A 21,013-nucleotide genomic window follows, 5' to 3' on the forward strand; every position below is an offset into this window, starting at 1 on the left:
ATGTCCCAACACAATGGTCTGGCAAAGTCAGGCAATTGACGAGAATCACACACACCCGACGGCTCTTTCCCTTCCCCACAGGGTTAAAAGGTAGAGCTAACTCACCAAGCTTCAAGAAGAGAAAGACAGCGCAAACTGAGAGGGTGACAAGGAGAGAAGCGAGGCCAGTGAAACCTCTGCATAAACAATCCTAAGCCTGCGAACAATAGCCGACGTGTGTTGCAGCAGATGTCAACGGTACACGGGACCCTCTTCCATTGATAACCAAGCTGGGGAGAGACGCTTGCCTCCGTGGTACCAACCTTGACTCCAGAGAGATGAAACGCCAAGCGGTTCATCACAGCCGGTGAGTCAAGGGTAAAGCCGATAAGAAACCGAACTGTGTTGAAGGAAAAGTAGCAAACCGCTAATTGAACTGTGCGTTTGTGTTGGAGGAACGTTTGGCTTGGAAACACGTGTAGCGGCAATAACTTCCATTACAGCATTGCGAGCAATTCAGAGCTCTTGCTGTGTGGAGAAAAGAGGATTTGCTTCCTGGAGGAGGCGGACGCAGCGGGCCACACGTGACTGATCACGTGACCATCGGGGAGCATAAACTCCCGGCCCAACCACCCTTGCAGCGTTAAGCCTGCAGCGGAAACAAGGGCGCAGCATTGACAGCGCTGTTTGTCTGCTGTTTGGCTCTGGGAGGCGTCGGGTTCTGGAGGTGATCCTGTGTGCAAATCAAGTACTTTTGCAAGTTTCTCTCACTACATGTATGTTGCTAGTATGGTGTAGTAGCGCATTTAGGAGGACATTGGGTGACTGTGGAGGAGTTCTCTTTGAGCCCAACTATTACACTACTAGTACTGCTATCCAAGCTTTTGCCTTGTACGGTAGCTATTCACGATTTCCATCAATGTATATCTATTTTTTAAAAGGAAATTCGTGTTGGCTACCTCCTGCATTTAGTTGGACATTGGGGAAGAGAGACGGACTAAGGCTGCCCCTCAAGCCATCGGGCGTTCCCAAGGCAATGCAACCATAATATAGCTATCTTTTTAAATCTATGTTATAGTGATTCTGAAATCTGTTGAATGTCATACATATTTTAATTATATTGCTTTCCTTCCCAGCCCAAATATATTCTTTTATTTTTTTTAATCTTATTAGAGGCTGAGAGTTGAACTCTCCTCTTTTTTCTTACTTGAGGGGAGCGCTCCCATATAATTAAATTATTCAAATATGCCTGCACTTAGAAGCGGGTTTGAAACTGTTGAGAATCAAGAAAATAAGATAGTAGACGTTCAAGCGGACTCTCTGATACAATGTGAGGCGCATGTTAATATAGATTACATGGAAAATAAGGCTGCTTCGTATGTATCTGCTGAAATTAACAATGAAAAGTCTAGTCAAACCACCCATTAACCATTCTGTAGCTTTGGAGATCCAAGCTCCTGCTGGGGGAAGTTTAGACATATTAGACATAGGGGCCACTGGGGCCTATGGGGAGATGTTGGATTTTAGACAGGAACTTACAGACGAAGAATGTCTTAAACAAAGTCTATTGAGTACTAAAAGGGTGGTCTGTTTTCATGCATCTACTCCACTTCAGAAGATGTTTTAAGTGGAAAAATGAAAGCAGGGGAAAGTAACGGTCAAGATTTGTCCAAATTGAATATAATGGGAAATAACAATTTGGCATTAAGCATTCCACCCATATCTTGCCAGCAGTGTTTATTTTTGGGAGGAGTGAACAGGACGAGATGCAATGTGCTACTAGCCCTACCAAGTCTAAACATGCCAATTGGGGAGAACAATTTAAAGGGACAACAAACTGTCCTAATCATAATCTTAATCTACCTATCTTGGGGGGCGATTTGGATGCTTCCTTTCTCCTTATGGCAGATGCTACGGGTGACTTGCTCAAAGAAATTATTGATTTGGAGATACCGAAAGGCAGATTTTTATTCAAGGGAAAAGATGTGAGGAGCCTATCTGAGGGGGGCTCCGAGTGGTACTATTAGAGATACTACTATGATGGGGAATCAACAAGAGGGCAAGCAACTAACTCCTATTTTACTGGTAGTAAAGACACCCCAAACTTGTATACATAGGAAAACAGCCTGTACTCAAACAGATAAGGAACAGTACCATCAACCTACAACAGTGGATAGTGCCACTGAACCCCATCAAACAATATTGGAAAGTCATTATGTAGCTAAGGACAAATACGAAATACCCTCTTCGTGTAGGGAGGATAGAATAGATTATCTTCTGCCCCTCCTATCTAACCTACATATTAGTCTAAATTTGGCTCTGAAAACTATGGGCGAGTCCCAAGAGATGCTTGGTGGCTCCATGGTAGGACAACAAACTGCCTTTAACCAATTAGTCACTCGCTTGCCATTTTTGGAGGGCCTAGTAGAGGGTAAGACCCATAATGATCACAAAAGCAAAGAACAGAATATATACAATAAATATAGAGAGGAACAAGATCTTAGGTTACAAACTATGGATGCACAAATCACCACTTTGTTGGAATGTATGCTTTCAGGGGATCGCCCTACCTCTTCTGATAAAGGGATAGTGGACCCTGACCTCATTGACCAAGGAGGCAAAAAATCCAACAATAATAAATATGGAAATGAATTGAGAGGCCAGATAGCCCTTCTGTCCTTTTGGATGTTATTGTAAGAGGAGCAGAGGGTCCTACTCAAGAACAGTATTTGGAAAACTCTAGAGCCCAGGAACACGGGAATGAACTATCTAAGGAGGGGGAACGTTTGAATATCAGTAGTGAAGAAGCAATAATTATTCAACTTACTCCACCTAAAAAGGGGAAAAAATGTAAACAAAAGACAAAACAGAGAAAAAACTAGTAGATCTAGCACAAGAAACGGGTGGAATGATTAACCCTGATGAAATAGGTCCTGATAACAACTCGGACTACGATATCAATGAGATATCGTAATCTCCAGTGTATAGAGGTAAAAAAAAAAACAGGCTAGGATGCCCAAAAAAACTAAAAATATGCCTAATACGAAAATAAAAGGCAGAAATTCCAATCTTAAAGCAATTAGGAATATCCCTGTTCAAGAAGAGTGTGACGATAGTGGGGTAATGAATGGCCCTAACAGGGAAGAGAGTAAGGGACGGGGGGAGGTTTCTAACAAAGGCTCTTCAGTCGGGGGAGAACAAAATACCAACCTTAATATGGATGAGATTAATTTACTGAAAATTGGACAAGACCGCCCCCAAACTAAAACTAAAATGACAGCCTTTGGTAAAATAACCAGCACTAAACATGCCAGAACATCTATAGGCACGCAAAAAAATAAGCTGGTCTATGGAGCCCAAGTTATAACGCCAATAGCATGCTCCAATACTCCCTCCCATAATGGGCCGATTGCCATGGCTGAGAGTGGGAGTGATTGTATTACTAATAATATGGGGGAAAGCCCCCTAGATACTCAGTCTGTTAACAACCAGGACTCTCAAGGAAATGCATTGCCTAAACCGACAGTTGATAACACAAAGATGCAATCTATTTTGGGCCAGCCCCGTTCAAAGATCCATACAGGGAAGATCCTGGGTTGGATTAATAACAATAAAACAGACTCTCAGGCTAGTCTAAATAGAACACATCTTTTAAATTTGTTCAAAAAAATTCCTCTATTGTGGGCTATAACAACAGACGATATAGATGCTATCACTTTACCTAATCATAATAACCATCGCATGGTGAGTTGCTTCCACTCGGTGATGGTGGCAGACATGGTACATGCCCAAAAAAAAAATCTTAATTCCTTGGGATATGATTTAACAACATTAGAAGATGATAAAGAGGCTGATAATTTCCTTCAATATAAGGAATTGATTAACATTCAAACGCAACAAATCACACAAGTGGATAATAAAAAAGCAGAAAATTCAGATCCAGGGATGGCTATAATTTCCAACCTTCTCAATAGTGGCCAAGATTGGTCATGGTTGCAACCAGTGCTTAAAACTTTAGACACCCTTACACAAGGTAAGAGGTGCTCCTTCATGTGGGGGACTACACTTGAACACATTCTTAACTAAAGGTAAAACTTACACCTGTCCCCGTATCTATTTCCTCCAGGAAACCATGATGTTATCTGATATGTATATAGAAGGATTCTATACCTTCTCCTCTTTAGCATCTAGGGGGCTAGCTGGTCGACCTAGTGGCGGTTTGATTATTGCTGTTGATCGTAATTTGGGGTTTAATGGCAATGTTATTTTTAGGAGTGATTGGCTTCTGGGTGTTGTCCTATTATCAGAGAATAATGTAGATCTGATACTCCTGTTGAACTTATATTGGAATCCATTAAAAGTTACCATCGATACAGTAGAAGGCTCTCTTGGAGAAATTCTGGGAGGTTGGTTTGATAAGGGGTTTGGAAATCGCAGTATCTTGGGAGGTGATTTTAATTCGGCCTGTGCTGAGGGTTATATGCTAAATGAAAGAGGGGTGATCCCTTAACTGCTCCACCCTAGTCTTAAGAGGTATATGGTGGGATAAGTTCCTTGACCATTGGGATTTGGGGCTTTTAGAACACGCCTCGGATTGGAATTTACCCAAACATACCTGGAAAAGAGGAAGTAACAGCTCCAGAATTGATTTCTTCTATGTATCTAATAGTTGGATGCAAGCATGCGGAAAATTGACTCTCATGGGAGGTAGAGTTGGGTGACCACATTCCCCTATGCTTTTCTTTATCAATTCCTAATTCTGGCAACAACATTAATCCTATGTTTTTTGGCCTAAAGGTGGAAAATAATGGAAGGAGGATTATATGGAATGAAATAACAATTAGGAAATTCAATACCTTGGTTATGGAGAACCTGACCCTATTGTCGCATCGAATTAGTAGTGAAAAGGATATTGTAGTGGGGGGATCTTACTACAGCAATATTATATTGTCATGTGTCTATAAAATCCTAGGACAAGTAATATGGAGGTGTGGAAATTTAGGGGTAAGGTTTGTGATTCCAGAATCTAAAAATCCAAGTCTACTAAATATAGGGATCTAAAAATTCTAAAGAACTTACCCATCTCCTTTTCGGAATTTCAACTTAGAAAGAAAAAAATTATCCTGAAACATAAAAATTTTATTAAGTCCCTGAGAATGGACTAATATCTAGAAGCACACCAATTGATGATGTATAATCTCTGCAAAGGCAGAGATGTTAGGTTTTGGGCTACAGTCAACAACACACTCACGCCGGTAAAAGATAGACTTGATTGCCATATTCAAGCAAACGCATGGTGTACCTATTACAAGGATAAATTTGCATTGCCTTCAGCTTTCATTAGGGAACAGGATTTGGATTTAGGTCCTCCAGTGGTGGGTGATTGCTGGTGGGATACTGAAGATATCAAGTGGGCTATCAATAAACTAAAACCATCTAGAGCGCCGTGCCCTGATGGCATTCCTCCCTTTGTCATAAAGGCAGCCCCTGAACTGTGGGCCATGTTGCTCAAACCCATATTTGATGAGATCTTTAAAAATCATATCATACCTAAAACTTGGGCTCAAAGTATTATTATACCAATATTTAACGAAGGTGATGTCCTCAACCCGCAGAATTATAGCCCCCTAGCACTTTTAGATGCAGCTAGTAAGGTCTTCAGTATTCTACTTTTAAGGGATCTTAATAAAGTGATTAGGAGGAATGCTTGCTTTAGTAAATTCCAGGTGGGCTTTAGAGAGGGGTTGGGAACCGACTTGAATGGTTATATTTTGGCCCACTTAAGAGATACAGTCCATCAATCCAACATGGGTGAAGTCTTTATGGTCTCATTAGACCTTTCCAATGCTTTTGACGGGGTAATCAGAGCAAGATTGTGGACTAAAATGTTAGTAATGAACTTTCCGCGAAAGATTGTCCAACTCGTGGCTCTGTTGCATACGAACACCTCGGTCAGGGTCTGTTTGACTCAGGAAGGCCTGCTTTCTGATGCCATTGACACTAAGGTTGGGGTCAAGCAGGGCTGTTCACTGGCACCCACGCTCTTCAACCTATACGCTAGAGATGTGGAGGTCATGTGACAGGGTCCTTCCATTGCCCCGGTTAGGTTGGGGAGTTTGGCCATTGAATGGATGGCCTTTGCTGATGATTTTACTTTATTTGACCGCACTCCACGTGGCCTTTGTAGAAAGATGGATATTTTCTTTCAATATTCAATGGTGAACAATCTCTCCCCTAATGCGTCCAAATCTCGAAAGATTGTGATCACTAAGAAAATAATTAGTAAATCATATATTTGGAAGATGGGAGACGATCTGGTGGAACAGGTCCAGGCTATAACTTATTTAGGCTGTAACTTTACTAAGAAATCTAGCCTCAAGAGGTGGAAACTGAGCCTAGTAGAGAAAGCGTCTAAATTAAAGATTCAAATGAAATTTTTGAAGGTTAAGGTATGTAAATTTTCTCTCTTACCGATCAGACGCTTTTATCTTGCGAAATGTGAGCCGGTTCTTTTGTATGGTCTGGACATTTGTACCTATGATATGAGTTCATACCTGAATGTGGTTCAGGGGAAAATGTGGAAAGAAGTATTGGGCCTACCCATGTCAGTCCCCAACGCCATTATCCGCCATGAGTTGTGTCTAATTTCTCTGAAAGCAAGATACCTATGGAGACAATTATCCTTGTTTAGAAAGATAAATGATCCACCAGTAAACACCCTATATGAGTTGCTAAATAAGGTCGTCCAATCCAGGTCAGTAAAATCTATTAGAGGATTCGGTGATAAAATGAATCTTCTATTAGATACCCTAGGTCTTTGTTTAGAGGACCTGGTACAACGACCGGGATTAGTTAAGAGACTTCTATTTAAGGCAGATTGGGTGGACACAGTAAATGGCATAGAGTCTTACTCCTCTTATAAGCAGTATGCTAAATTTGGACATGCAAGGGAATGTATTCCCCTTTATATACAAAGATTCCCTTGTCATAGGGCGAGATGCGTTTTAGACTCAATCAGATGCTGACATTGGAAAGGATTTGGCACTGGGGACATAAAGAAGAGGTGCTTAATCCAGTTTAAATTAGCTTGACATGTCGCTTCTGTGGAGGAACGGACAGGTTAGAAACACTTAAGCACCTGGTCTTAACTTGTACCCATTTTGAGTCTAAACGAGCGCTCTATCTTAAAGACAGATTTAACAGGGATCTTGAAATGTCTATCCATCTGTTTTGGAGCCGCGGTATGTGGGGTGTAAATATTTCTCTGATTCTTGGATTGAATTTATTGCTTCAAAATATAATGGAGGAATTAGAAAAAAATCATCTTTATATGTAAGATCTCTAAAGAGGAATAACAGGAAGGGAAAGAAAATGGAAAAGAAATTGAATATTATTACATTACTAATTAAGGGCTGAGATATTTTAGGAAAAATGTTATGATGATGTTTGTGATTGTGATGAAATTTCTACTTAATTTTATATGTACTTTTATAAAATGAACTGTATATTTGTACTGTGTGCAAAATGTTGTATAAGGTTTTATGTAAACTAACAATGCAACAATAAAAAAAAAAAATAATTGAACTGTAAAAATTAAAAAGAACCATTGATACAAAAAGGGGGAAAGCCAGCAACAGAGGAGTCCGGCACCACGTGGGTGCTTACTCAGGAAACTGGGTGATTACCTGATTGTTGAAGCTACCATTACCAGAAGACCTTAGGAAAGGCGAGAAAGAGGGTCAAAGTGGTCATACAGGGGTCCAGTAAAATCCTCGGTACAGTCTTTGACTGACAGATGATTGTGAAGCTAAGGGAAGTGAATCTTGCCTCGTAAAAACTGTTGACAAAGTTGGCAAGAGTGAACCCGAAGGTGGGATGCCGATAAACAGGGGGCGAAGTCTAAAGTCCCGATACACAGTGTGTTGACAAGATTGAACCCGGCAGAGGGATGTTCACAGTAAACTGTTTAACAGACAATAAGATTCGTGAATGTCACTGAAGACATTTTTTGAGAAACCGTAGTGTACCCGACGAAGGGAGACAAACAGTTAAGTGGGATCTGAGTCCGGAAGAGGGGGATCCAAGTGTGAGAACCCAACACCCACCAATCCGGAAGTACAACTAGAGAAATACTTTAGACTTTTTTGTTAACCTTTTGTTTGTTATTTTATATCAGTCAGACCCTCAGAAGTAAGGAACCTAACTTTAGGAGCTCCTGATATCGCTAAGAACTTTTGGTGGATCTGAGGCCGGAAGAAGGGGATCCAGGAGTGAAAGGCATCACCCATCATACAAGCAGAAAGGAACTTTGTTTATTTTTTTAAAAACACATCAGGTCCTCGGAGGCAAGAGACTTTTTCTAGAAAAGAGACTTAACCACCGAAGGCCCTGCTTGCTGAGAGCAGAACTGTTTTCTCGTGTTGGCAAAGCTCGAGCGTGTGCGCGGCTCCAAAATCCTAGCTTGTCCCATGCTGAAAACGTGGGAAAGGGAGACCGCGACTACCGCATTCTGACTTATTATTTGTGAACCCTTCCTTCTTTCTTAGTAACATTATCCCACACTTCTTTTGTATTTAGCGTAAGGATTGGCAGTAGGTTTTTCTTAGTGTAGGCCACTTTATTTGACAAAACGCCACCCGAACTGCATTATTATTGTTTGATGGTCGAAGCTTGCTCCCATCTTAGATTTAGGTTTAGAATAGGCATTTTTCCAACCTCCTATACAGTTTAATAAACATCCTTGAACTGTGATCAATTGTGTCTGTCTTTACTTTTGCCACCTTGAGTTCCTTACAAAGGTCTGTGGACTGGAGGAGGGAACCTTCAGGAAAAGAAGTGAGCAGGGAGCATACTTCAAAAGCAGAATAAGCTGAAGCAAAAGAAAATCCTGTGGCTTGAGTAAGGCAGAATGCAAGGTGAAACCTAGATTGTGAAGGTAGGAGCAGGTAAAGAAAAAAGCAAAGCAGAAGAAGGAGGTGAGAAAGAAAACCTGAAGTGTATAAGAAGCATGGAGAAGAGAACCCCCAAAGAGGTGAAGAAGAGTGAGCAGGGGAGCATACACAAAGATGAGTGGAGCACCTTGTACCAAGTGGGGAAGAGAGTCTGTGGCCTGTAAAAAAAGGCAAAAGATGCACTCTGTGAAAAGGCAGCAAACATAAATGCAAGACTGTGGCCAAATAGAAGGCAGATAGCAAAAAAAAAGGCCAAACACCAAGCCAGAAACAGTAGAAAGAGAAAATGTAGAAGCCCTGACCAAAGAGAAAAAGGGTAAAGAAAATGCCAAACCTCTGTCCAAGGAAAAGGCTCAGACCAGAAAAAAAGGAGAATAAAAGTTGGAAGTGTTACCTTGGGAATAAACCAGGGAGAAGAAAAGAAACTTGTAGTGGGCAAAATATTTAGAACCATCTCGACTACAGAAATTGTTCAAACTGGAGATCATTTATGCATCATTTGACACCTTACAAGTACTTCTCCCACTGCTGCGAGGGCTCACAGCAATAATGCCCTCTTCCAGCCATAGCAGGCGGTAACATCCCGCACTAAAGGCCATAATCTCATACAGGCCCATTACCTTGGGACCAAGTTACCACCCTCTATGACCCTTCAAATGCACCATTACTGCAAAAGTTAAACCCATCCTTATCAGCATTTATACACTAATCATTCACATCAAAACAGAGGGGGCTTGTTGAACTACTGCAAAATTATACATTCTATGTATTGCAATTAATTGTATTCCAATACAATTGACCTCTCATTCAGCCGCTCAACTTAAAATGCTATTGGCCATGTTTAGAATGACATTTACCGTGAGTATGTTTACCCTGATCTATAAGAAGTTGCTCCTACTCAAACCAAGTCTCTGGACTGCAGCCAGGGATACCTGGGAACAGAGGCGTAGCCAGGATTGTCTAACAAGTGGGACCTGAAGCGAATATAGTTGGGCCCACTTCAGTGACAGCAACATCTGTAAATGCCCACGCAGTGCTGCTGATTGGGCATTTACATATTTTGTGTGGGCCTTGCACGCTCAGGCCCTAACAGGTCTAAGTCTCTGCCTGGGAAACTGTTCCAGGTGCAGAGCTTCTGGATGTTCCCCTTCATGACCAAGGAGGTAGTTCACTCTCTCTCTCTCATGTTAGGCCTGAGTCATTACAGGGGCATATCCACGTCATATATAGCACCTACCTATTTAATAAAGTTTTGGGAAGGGTGATAAAGTAACACCCTAAATGTTAAGGGAGCAATGCTGGCTTTGACAATTTGCTATGGAATGCCCTCTAGTACAATTTTGGTAATGGGTCTGCATAATAAAATTGTTCAATGTTGTTATGCCCCTCTCAAATGATTTGGGCATTCTAGCTATTCAAGAAGCCAAATATGAAACCGTTACGAGGTTTGCAGCAAATCTGGACCAGACAGGATGGGGCAGTGGCAGGAGCCCCCTTCCTGGGTTGCTATGGTTTAATCGAGACCATAGACCTCAAACGCAAAAATTAGTAAAATAGTGGGGCCAGTAACCAGGGTGTGGGATATAGCAAACAAAGTAGGGAATCTCTCACCAGTGCCCTCCAATTTCCTCCACTCTTTCAAAACCCAGAATTCCCACCTGGGTTGGAACCTAAGGCCTTCAAAGCTTGGAAGGATGCAGGGTGCACGAAAGTCTGACATATATCAGGGTCACAACCTTAAAAAGTTTGAGGATTGTAAAAGGGATATGGGGTTGAGGGAGGCCAACAGGTTCCGCTATGACCAAATGCCTAGGCTATCAGGCCCTGGGATTAAAGAGGCGGCCACGTGCCCATCGACCCCTTTCAAAAAGTACATTACAACACACTCCGGTGAAAAGAGAATAATTTCAAGTCTATATAAAATACTTAGTGAAGGCACTACAATTGTACAATGGAAATATACAAAAAATTGCAAATCACGCTAGGTACCCCCATATCAACAGAAAAGTGGAACTTATTCTAGAGTGTTATACCCACATTAACACGCTCCATTCAAACGATAGAAATATGCTACAAAATGATGTTTCAATGGCACTACACCCACTTCAGAATGCACACAATGTACCCCACTACATCGGCCCAAAGCTGGAGAGGGTGTAGAACCGAAAGAGATTGGCAACATATTTGGTGGGATTGCACAATAATTAGACCTTTTTGGGTAGGGATTCAGGAACAATTGGATAAAATCTTTCCGAGCAAAAACCTTAAAGATGAAGGGATTTGGCTCTGCATGCTGCGGGAACTGAAACAGCAGGCACTCTCCAAGAGTAAGAAGCATAGTTTGATGTTACTACTTATGGCAGCGTGGTTAGTGGTGGCCCGGAAGTGGAAACAAAAACAAGGTCCAATGAACTCTGACTACAGAAGATATGGAGCTTCATATCAATGGAATGGACAACCTATACAGTTCAGAGGGATCAAGAAACTTTCAAACGTAATTGGGAGGAAGTGTTGAATTATCTTCAGAATGACTGTATGCTCCAGTGGTGCTCTCATAAAATATGAATTTTGGACATTATGTGATCAGTATGAACATTCTAACATCGGACTTTGAACAACTGCCTCCCGGGGGCGAGGGGGTGGGAGTTTGAATGATTTATGTTTATAGTTGATATGAAAAACGTAATAAAAATAGGATTATTTTACAAAAATGTTTTGCATCATTAGCCATGTATTTTCTAGGGGGAGAATCAGAGCAATAACACGGATGGCAAATTTCTCATAATGTGAAACGAGTTTAAGCCAAGCAGAACAGCCATTGGTTGTTGTGGATCCAATAGTGACACGCAATTTGCTACAATAATGAAGCTCACGCCATTGCAAGAGATAAACTACAAACAGGTGCATACTTCAAACAAAAAGATACACACATCTAAACAAATACTGGTCTGTCAAGTCCCAGACATCCGGACGTTTTGCATTAAACTGGCCACAAAGGACACCAACTGTAAATAAAGTACACGAAAAATATTCACCTTTCAGCAGATCACAAAGCCAGAACCATACAAAATTAAGTAATATCGACATCACTGCATGAATACAGTTTCCATTCAACCATGTTCCTTTATACACTATCCATACCAACAGCTTTTCTCCACTATATGTCTCTAAGGTGAGTGCAAACCTGAACATTGTTCAATTACCTTATGTACTGTAATGATGCTGAGGAAGTTGTGTGTGCATTCACAGCGATGTCACAGCCATCAGTGGACTATTGGAGTGACTTTCCATTTGGCCTCCCAAAGAACCCAGATACAAATCAAGAAAATGATGTTTCAGATCGTCCATCTTATTTATAGCACGTTTCTCCAAAACTCCAAAATAATGTGTGATTTGCTGTATAAGTAGACACAGATGTGTGACACTTCCTAGGCTCAATGACATGTGTTTTGCAATAATGTAAATTACAGGATCGCACAAAGGCAGAGTACCACCTGCTGCGGAGGCCGGGTGATCACGGTTCTGAAGTCTGGCCAGGCGTCCACCAGCGTTTCCAGGTTGAAGGGGTTACCACGGTTGATGTGGAAGATTGTACCATAAACCTACGAGGTCAAATTTGGAAAGTTAGACACCCGAGTGGCTTGGAGTATTTTTACTCAAAGTAGGGAAGACATTGGGTTCATTCAACGGGACACCATCTTTACTGTCCTCACAACACTAATCAAATGAATGAAGGCTAGGCATAATACACTTAGTGGACAATTAAATACATTGTTCTCTCAAGACACCGGTTTCTTTACTCAGCCCAATCCCCTTTTTTCTCCATTCCATTTGCACACACCTCAGCATCCAACCTCAACTTTAGGTCACCCTCATGTTCTCTTTTGCTGTTTATGCTCTTAGGCACACAATGCGGTCACAGAGGCACGCTGCAAGCACCCATTAAAACAAATGGTCCACATAGAGTGGTTAGAAATAAGCAAATGAAAAAAAAGGAAAGGCACATGCATGGAGTCATGTTCAAAGCATCAATAGATGCCATACATTTTGAATCTGGATGGAGAGCTTTTGCAGCAATATATAGAAGCGCCCACGTGTCAGTTGCTCCTTGACGTAGAAAGAGGGCATCAACTGTGTCAGCCATTTTGTAGCAATTAGTACAACTCTGGAGCATGGGGAGAGGCAGAGTTCAAAAGTGGATTTTAAGAGCTTATTTTCTTTCCACACTGCTTGTTGTATAGCTTTATTTGTATTCATTTGTCATTTATATAGCGCCTTATGACAAGGCGCTGTACCGAAGCCAATGTACAGTACAACATTACAATACTGCGGTAGTTTATAATAAAATATAAATACAATAAACAGGTAAGCACCTTCAGTCCCAAACTTTAAAATTGACAATTACAAATGAAGTAGAAAGGTCATCAGAGCAACACAGTAAGTAGGATAAGAATCAACATTGGACCGTAGAGAAAGAGGGCGAGCATTCCAATAGAGAGGAGCAAGCAAAGGGAGCGAAAACAAGAAGATGCACAAGGGGGGACGAGGTACAGTTAATAGGAAATTAGACTGAGGGCTAAGAAAATGCGAGGGGACATAGAAAAAGACAAGGGATGCAAGATAGATAGGAGAAAGACCATGAAGTGCCTTGAATACAATACAAAGAAAATAGGATTTCAGTTAAGAGGGATAAGGTAGCCATGAAGTGAGGCTAAAGAGGTAGAGATAGAATTACAAAGAGGTACAGAGTACAAGAGACGAACAGAAGAATTGAAGACAGACTTTAAAAGGAGCCAAATGAGAAACAGCGAGACCAAAGGGAAGTTCAGAACAGTAGAATAATCATGAAAAAATTAGAGAAGATATTAAGTGTAGTGGCTCTAAAGGTAAGGAAAACCGTAACTTTCCAAATATTAAAGAGATAGAATCAACATGAGCGTTATGTGATGAAATGTTATGAGAAAAAGAAAGGCCTGTGTCAAGATGAAGACCAAGATTACGAACAGTAAGAGAAATAGGAAGACAAGAAGGTGGAAACAGAAGAAAGGGAGGAGGAAGAAGAGGAGAAGGATTGTACCAGCTGAGAATAAAATAACTTCAATTTTTGAGGCATTGAGAACAAGGAAGTGTTCAGAGATGATCAGATAAGTAAGATTGAAACCAGCATAATACAGAACCAGAAAACCCAAAACAAGATAGAGTCTGGAGAAGTAATGAGGGGGTCTACCATGTCATAGGCAGCGGATAGATCCAGAAGTATGAAAATGGAAGAGTGTTTGGGGTAGGGAGCAGAGAGCCACAGATCGAGAGAAGAGCAGTTTCAGTGGAGTGGAGAGGTTGAAACCCAGACTGAAAATGAGGTAGAATGGAGTTGAGGGTGATAAAGGAGGAACGCTGGGTATAGACAAGAAGTTGCAGTAATTTAGAAAGGTAATGAAGAAGAGAAATGGGACAGAAATTAATAAGTAGAGATGGTTCCAGAGAAGGTTTCTTTCAAGATGGGAAGATAATAACATGTTTAAATAAGAGAGGGAATGTAGAGTAACAAGGGAAATATTAAAGAGAAGGGTAGAATTAAGGAAGTAGGAATTAAGAGAAGGGTAGACTTTTGGAACAAGGATGGAAGGAACAGGATCTTTAGGAGAGGTAGTGGAATAAGCCTGCAAGATGAGCAATGAGATATCTGAGATAGAGATAGGTGAAAATGAAGAAATAGTCATAGTAGAAGAAGGCAGAGGGGCAGAGTAAGAAGGAGGGGAAGTAAGAGAAATAGCCACTTTGGAAGTAAAGAAACTAGCAAAGTCAGAAACAGTAATCAGGAGATGGAGGAGTCAAGAGACGAGAAAGGGATTGAAAAATACATCGATGATGGGATGATTGAGAATGCAAAAGGTCCAAATAATAGGAGCGTTTGGAGAAAAGAAGTGTGTCATCATAGAGCCTATGGTAAGAACAAAATGATACAGCATCAGCAGTTGAGCGAGATTTATGCCAGCGACACAAGGCAACAAAGTGCCCTTTGTGTAGAGCGAAGTTGAGGAGTGATGCAATACTGAAGGCTTATGTGATATAAAGGAGATATGTTGAAAGAGAAGTGGAAAGGGCCCAAGCAGCTTCGTCCATTGAGTCGGCAAGAAAAGCAAGATGAGATGGGAGGGCAGAAATGCAAGAAGATACAAAGGAAGGAGTGTTAAAAGCATGGACATCACGACAAAGAAAAGAGGCAGTGACCTGGAAGGAGAAGAACAGGTAGCAGAAACAGGGGAGACAATCGAGAATAAAAGCAAGTGATGGTCGGAACGATAAACAGGATAAACAGACAGCAGAGACAAAGAGAAAGTGAACATATGGTCCAAACAGGACCCAGAAATATGAGATGAAGGAGCAGTGAGAAGTGGTAAGAGTCAATAATGGCTATGAATGGGATGGCAGTATCAGTAGAAGAGAGATAAAGATTAAAATCGCCCGAGTATAAAAGAATTTGAGCAAGGTAAAACAACACTAAGTAGGGCGTCAATGTCGTCACAGAAGGTGTTAAGAGGACCAGAAGGATGATAAATTAAGAGAAAGGTCATTGAACAGGGCTTAGGAAAAATAGAAAGATAATATTAAAAAGGAAGTAAAAGTAGGTAAAGAGTGAGAAATAGAATTGATCATAGAAGATGACCCATAGTGAATACCAGTGCCTCCACCACAGCCCGAAAGCCAAGGCATATGTGTGACGGCTGTATCAGATTTAAACAGGGATGCAGGTATAGCAGAGTAAAAGGAAAGCCAAGTGTCAGTGATTCACGAAGTGGAAATTAAGATACAATAGAGTGAGTGTATTTGGAGATAAACAGAGCATTCCAAAGTGCAACATTAGCGCTGGGGAGCTGAGAGTCCAGAGATGAGAAAACAAGACAAGCAAAGTTGCGTGAAGCTTAGAAACGAGGATGCCTATGACAAGACCAATGAGTGGGTATTGGGTTAAGTATAGTAAAAGGAATGCAATCAGTACAAATATCAGAAGAACCATGTAATGATGGAAGCAGCTATAAGATGGAGTAAAACAGGGCAAAAGCTAATAGGCAAGGTGGGTGCAGTGGTCGAAGTGGGTGGGAGCGGTGCTCCTCTACTTCTTTGAATTCATTTTTGCTGTTCCTATACTTTTATTTTAAAAAGAAACCGGTTTCGTTTTAAAATAACAGTGTAGGATGAAGTTGAAACTTGCACTTTCAGTGCAGTGCACTGAACGTTCCCTTAAAAAGCAGGTGCATGGGTTTTGGGGTTTGTATTTTTTATGGTAGGTGGCGTGGCGATGGGATTTATGGGGAGCGGTTCAGACCAGTAGGGAACATAGTTCCACTACTTCTTTTCGTACACTTCGACCACTGGGTGGGCATGCTGCAAACGAAGAAGCCAACCACGATGGAGTAAAAGAACATGGACCAGTAGAAAGCCTTATAGAGTTTAGTACAGAGTATAGAAATGTAGAACGGAGAGCGTACAACAGTGTGCAGCAGTAGACAGCTGTGCCCGGACTTATCCGGACTTGGTCCAGGAAAATTTGACAAGTTAGTGGCCAGGAGGCAGGCCGAGAGGGGGGTGTGTCCAGATTTTCAATTTCATGCCAAAAGTGCCCAGGCGTGGCGCTCAGGGATCCTGGAAGAACAGGCAAGCCAGTAGCAGACCTTAAGAAGGGCTGCTTTGCTAACGGTGATTGCCTTCACAACCTGGAAAGAGTAGCACAGGAGCAGCGGGGCCCAGCAAACAGTTCAGAAAAGCGAGTTGCTATCTATTCCATTTGATTAATTACTGGAACCTGATTTTGTGTCACTTCCGGTTTCCAAAGCATATACGGTACAACGTTTGCATGTTCGACTCGCTGGCTGTTGATCATCTGGTTGGCCAGTCTACTTTTAGCTGCCTCCTCGCACTTAATTATGCGTGTTATGACCTCCTTCTCCGGGATGATGGTAATCCACACTTCATTCATCATATGGTCCAACTGGCTTCTAAGATAACAACAGCATCCATTACACAGACCGCTTTCCCTTTGTCTGCTGCTTTTGCAATCTGCTCTTTAGCAAGATGGGCTATGGCAGGACATATGATGTTGGTGAGGCACTTCAACTGCGTCTCATCTCCAAACACACAACTACCCAGGAACCTTTGGTTTATCGTTCCGTCAGCGTCTACAATATCTGGTCCAAATTCCTCGACCACCCGCTCGTATGCCACACCCCCAGGGCTGTAGGCTTCATGGCCCAGCTTATTGCAGTCTACCATGGCAGCACCAAGGGGGGCAAACATTTACGAGTTGCATAGTTGACAATCATTTCACCAGAGCCTCGCTCCAACACCAGTCACGTAACGCAGCACTCACCCTTAGCAGCACTGAAACCTGCATTTAGGTGAAGGACAACCCATCTCCTGCCACCAAGTAGACAGCTGCTGATTCCTGCTGTTAGAGCCAATTTCCTTGCACATACTGTTCTGAACTTTAATAACGAACGCTTAACCCTATTGGAATTCGTCAGAACTATTCTACAGTTGTTTGACCTCTACTCCGGGACCTTGTGCACCAGGAGACGCTCTGCTGAACCGTGCACCATCCCAACTCTAGTGCGTCCCTCGTGCCGCCCCGGTCTGTTCACCTTACTAACTCCCTATTTTTTGTTTTCTCTTTATCGCTGTGGTTCATTGACGACAGTTCTTACATTCAACATTCTTCAAATCCTCATGCTCTCTATTGTATTGAACCGGTAAGCCTTTTGTTAATCCTGTTCCATATAGTATAAACAACGCTAGCTTCATAGATTGATCTGGTGTCATTGTCTGTGTCCTTGGGAAACCAGTGTGCAGACAATCATCCATCTCAGCTTAACTCCATCGGGGAACTAGGTGCCTATTTAGATTGATGCCATAGTCATGAATCCCAAAAGAAAATCGTACCACCAATTGTGCCATCTCTTTTTTCCTTTCAGCCTGGTGCCCTAGCGGTGTGTGTGCTTCCCGTGCTTTTATTTGATTTCTCTGTTTACTTCACACAGCATAGGGGCATATCATAGAAAAAGAGTTCCCTCAAGTGAGGAAGCCTTGGTTCAGGAAAACCCAGGCTTGATTGTCCCGGCTGAAGACGCAAGAGAATTGGCTTACCTCATCTCTCCATCCGAAAACAAGTTGGCGAGTAACAGCGAGGTACGCTGTCACTGCTGTAGCTGGACCATTACATCGTGCCAGAAACGCCATGTTGAATGAGGTGGTGAAGGCGATGTAATGCATCTGGCACCCCCTATGCCACACAGAATGTTGGCAAAATCGGAATGCAACACCCTCTGCATCGTCCACAAAGTCTTTTTGGGGTCTGGGGGCGGTCTACCTCCAACTTTCTCTTCCAAAACATCTTCCTTCTCAAGCTCTCCGCTCATCCACCTCCAACTCTCTGAGGGTGAAATGCTTCTCAAAGCTGAGAATTGGGGGCAGATCTATCTCCATCTCCTCGGCTGGGGGCTCCTTCTGGAACAGCCTCCCTGCCTCTCTCAAACTTTAGCAGAACCACCTCCGGTTCCAGAAGCAACTCAAGACCTTACTTTTCCCTTCTGCTGTCTCTCTTCCTCTCCCCTGCTGATGCATCCGACTGCTCCGCGCACTGGTCACTTGGTCACCCTCTGACCTCGTGCCCTGGCTCCTGCATGTCCAACGCCCTTGCACTGCCTCCGGGCTCCCCAGCACATAAGGATCTGTATCTGAAAACCTACAGTCCCTTCTCTCTGCACTTATGAACTACCCACTGGCTGCACTTTTTAGTTAACTGCACTTCCCCCTTCCCCTCCCCCTGGCACTTCTCCCATCCCCGCTTCCCTGCACTTGCATGATCTGAATCACATGCCCTAGTAACATCGTTATTTTGTCCTCCCTTGGTTTGCCCCTCATTGTCTAAACTTGTGTACAGGCGCGTTATAAATGCCCCATCATATTATATCATATCAGTCCTCATTCCTTCTCCCAAGACCTCAATTCCTTGTCCTTAGTCCCCTTTCCTAGTCATCAATCCTCAGTCCTAGTCATCGGTCAACTCAGACATCATTCCAACTCCTCAGTCATTCATCAGTGTCCATTGTAGGAGAGCCTTAGTTCCCCCACCCCATCACTCCTACATGTCTAGTTCTCGGCTGTCAGCGATTAGTCATCATTCTTAGTCCTTGTACATCCGCCCCACTCCTCAGGTCCCAGTTATCAGTCATACTACCCAGTCAGCATACCCAGTTTTAGGTCACCATTCTCAGGTTTTGAAATTGTTGGAAGCTATTTAGCGCCTGCTTCTAACACAGTAGAGCCTTGTTAGGTTGAGACCAACAGCTACCAGGAGCTACTTTCGGCTCCCCCATGCCAAATAGTGCCTTACAAACATTTCAATGTGACACTAAACCTTCTGTATTTGGGAAGGAGTATAAAGAGACAACTAGAAGACATTTAAAAATTAATGGATTGCATATAAAAGGGCACATGTTTGCACCTCACATACATTTGGATGCGGTACACTATATACTAGCTCCTGGTTCTTTAAATGTAGCTCCTGCCTACTAAGAGGACGGATACACAAGAGCTAGTTTTAGTTCTTGCTCATGAAATCTTAATTTCATCCCCTGCATTCTCAATCCACCCTAATCCCATTTTTGTTCTCAGTCATGAGTCCCATTCATCAGTCCACTCCCCCCCTCCCCACTCCATCAGGCATTTCTAGAGCTAGTCCTTGGTCATCAGTCCTACTGCGCACTCCTAGTCATAATTCCCAGGCCTCATTCAAAATGTCAGTCCCCAGTCATCAATCCTAGTGTTAGACTTGTGATCATTCCTACTCCTCAGCCCCACCCTAATTCCCAATCCTTAGTCACCAGCCCCTCCTTTCAGAATGACTACTTTTCTATGCACCCCCTCATACCGATTGGCTCAAGTTGACCAATAGGCATACTGCCTACTTTGCTGTATTCTGGTAGCAAACATTTATGAGGAGAGCAGCAGAGATTGCAGCACACAATTTAGAAGGCAGGTTGCCTTGGCAGGTGGCAGGTAGAAAGGACGGAGAGAGAGGAATAGTAACGGCAGGCCTGTCCTCCAGACAGGAAACTATGCGCTGAAATTGTTGGGCTCCAAGTCACAGGCTGTCATGTTTTGCATTGTCAGAAATTCCTCCCAAAGGAAAACTTATTTTCTGGGCTAGACTGAGTGGTCTGTTGCTCACACCTAGGAGTGACATGTTTTATCCATGCTATCAGTTTGTTTTTAGTTTTGGCTATTAGGTGGCACTGAAAGCACTACCTTTAGGCCAACATTATTGTCATTAAAATAAGATCTTTAACACAAGATAGGTACTTGAATAAGGGTCTCTAATGCATTTCAATGCAGATGACATATGAGGATGGATTTGTGTTTGGCTATGTGTCCCATCTCCAAGTCAAATCGTTATCAGGTAATATTATCCAAACCAATAATATAGCCATATATATGATCATGGGATAAGGCCATAGGTGATATTATTATTGGGGATAATTTATAGGGTTATTGGGACCAGGGGTTGCGGGGGTGTCCTCCGCTCCATTAAAAAGATTATGGTGGTTGCGGGGGTGTCCCCCGCAGGTTCCATGGCTTAATATTGCCACAAAAATATGGCGGTATTTTGGTATGGTGATATTTCCGCTGGGATATTGGGCAGGAAAGACGGTGGGACTGTAAAGAGGTCTGTCGTAGATCTATTTATGACAGGAGCCCGCAAGACAATCTAAGAGAGCGCCATGCAGCTGAGGACTTAAAGTACGCACCGAAAGTACAAAGCACGAAGATGGGACAGGTTGGAGTTAGAAACAAGGCCAATATGATTAAGACCCAGATGCAAACCTCATCTTGAGTCCAACATGTAAGTGCAAACTCAACTTCTCCGGTAAGATTAGGAAAAACAGGTACTGCTGTGTCTCTTACCAAACAATCTCCAGCACGCAGCCTGTGGGCATGGCTCCCAAATGTGCTATCTAAACAACGGAAAAGATAGCAACCCCTGTCCCTAGAGCATGGCAATTCCTCTAACCAGAAACAGAAACCCA

General features: G+C 42.5%; 1 protein-coding gene across 5 annotated transcripts in view; it reads right to left on the bottom strand.

The window, feature by feature from the left end:
- The window catches only part of LOC138510347 (glycine N-phenylacetyltransferase-like), a 264,370-nt gene that overhangs the window by 163,662 nt on the left and 79,695 nt on the right, over nt 1–21,013 (bottom strand). For 3 of the 5 annotated variants that reach the window (XM_069625920.1, XM_069625922.1, XM_069625921.1), the window contains exon 3: nt 12,425–12,532. The exons of the other annotated variants lie outside the window; for them this stretch is intronic. In XM_069625920.1, the coding sequence (XP_069482021.1) occupies nt 12,425–12,532 (108 nt within the window). The remainder of the gene's footprint in view (nt 1–12,424; nt 12,533–21,013) is intronic. 5 annotated transcript variants of the gene reach the window in all.

This window comes from Ambystoma mexicanum, chromosome 6p (assembly GCF_040938575.1).
Source record: "Ambystoma mexicanum isolate Mex_15411 chromosome 6p, UKY_AmexF1_1, whole genome shotgun sequence".
Classification (NCBI taxonomy): domain Eukaryota; kingdom Metazoa; phylum Chordata; class Amphibia; order Caudata; family Ambystomatidae; genus Ambystoma; species Ambystoma mexicanum.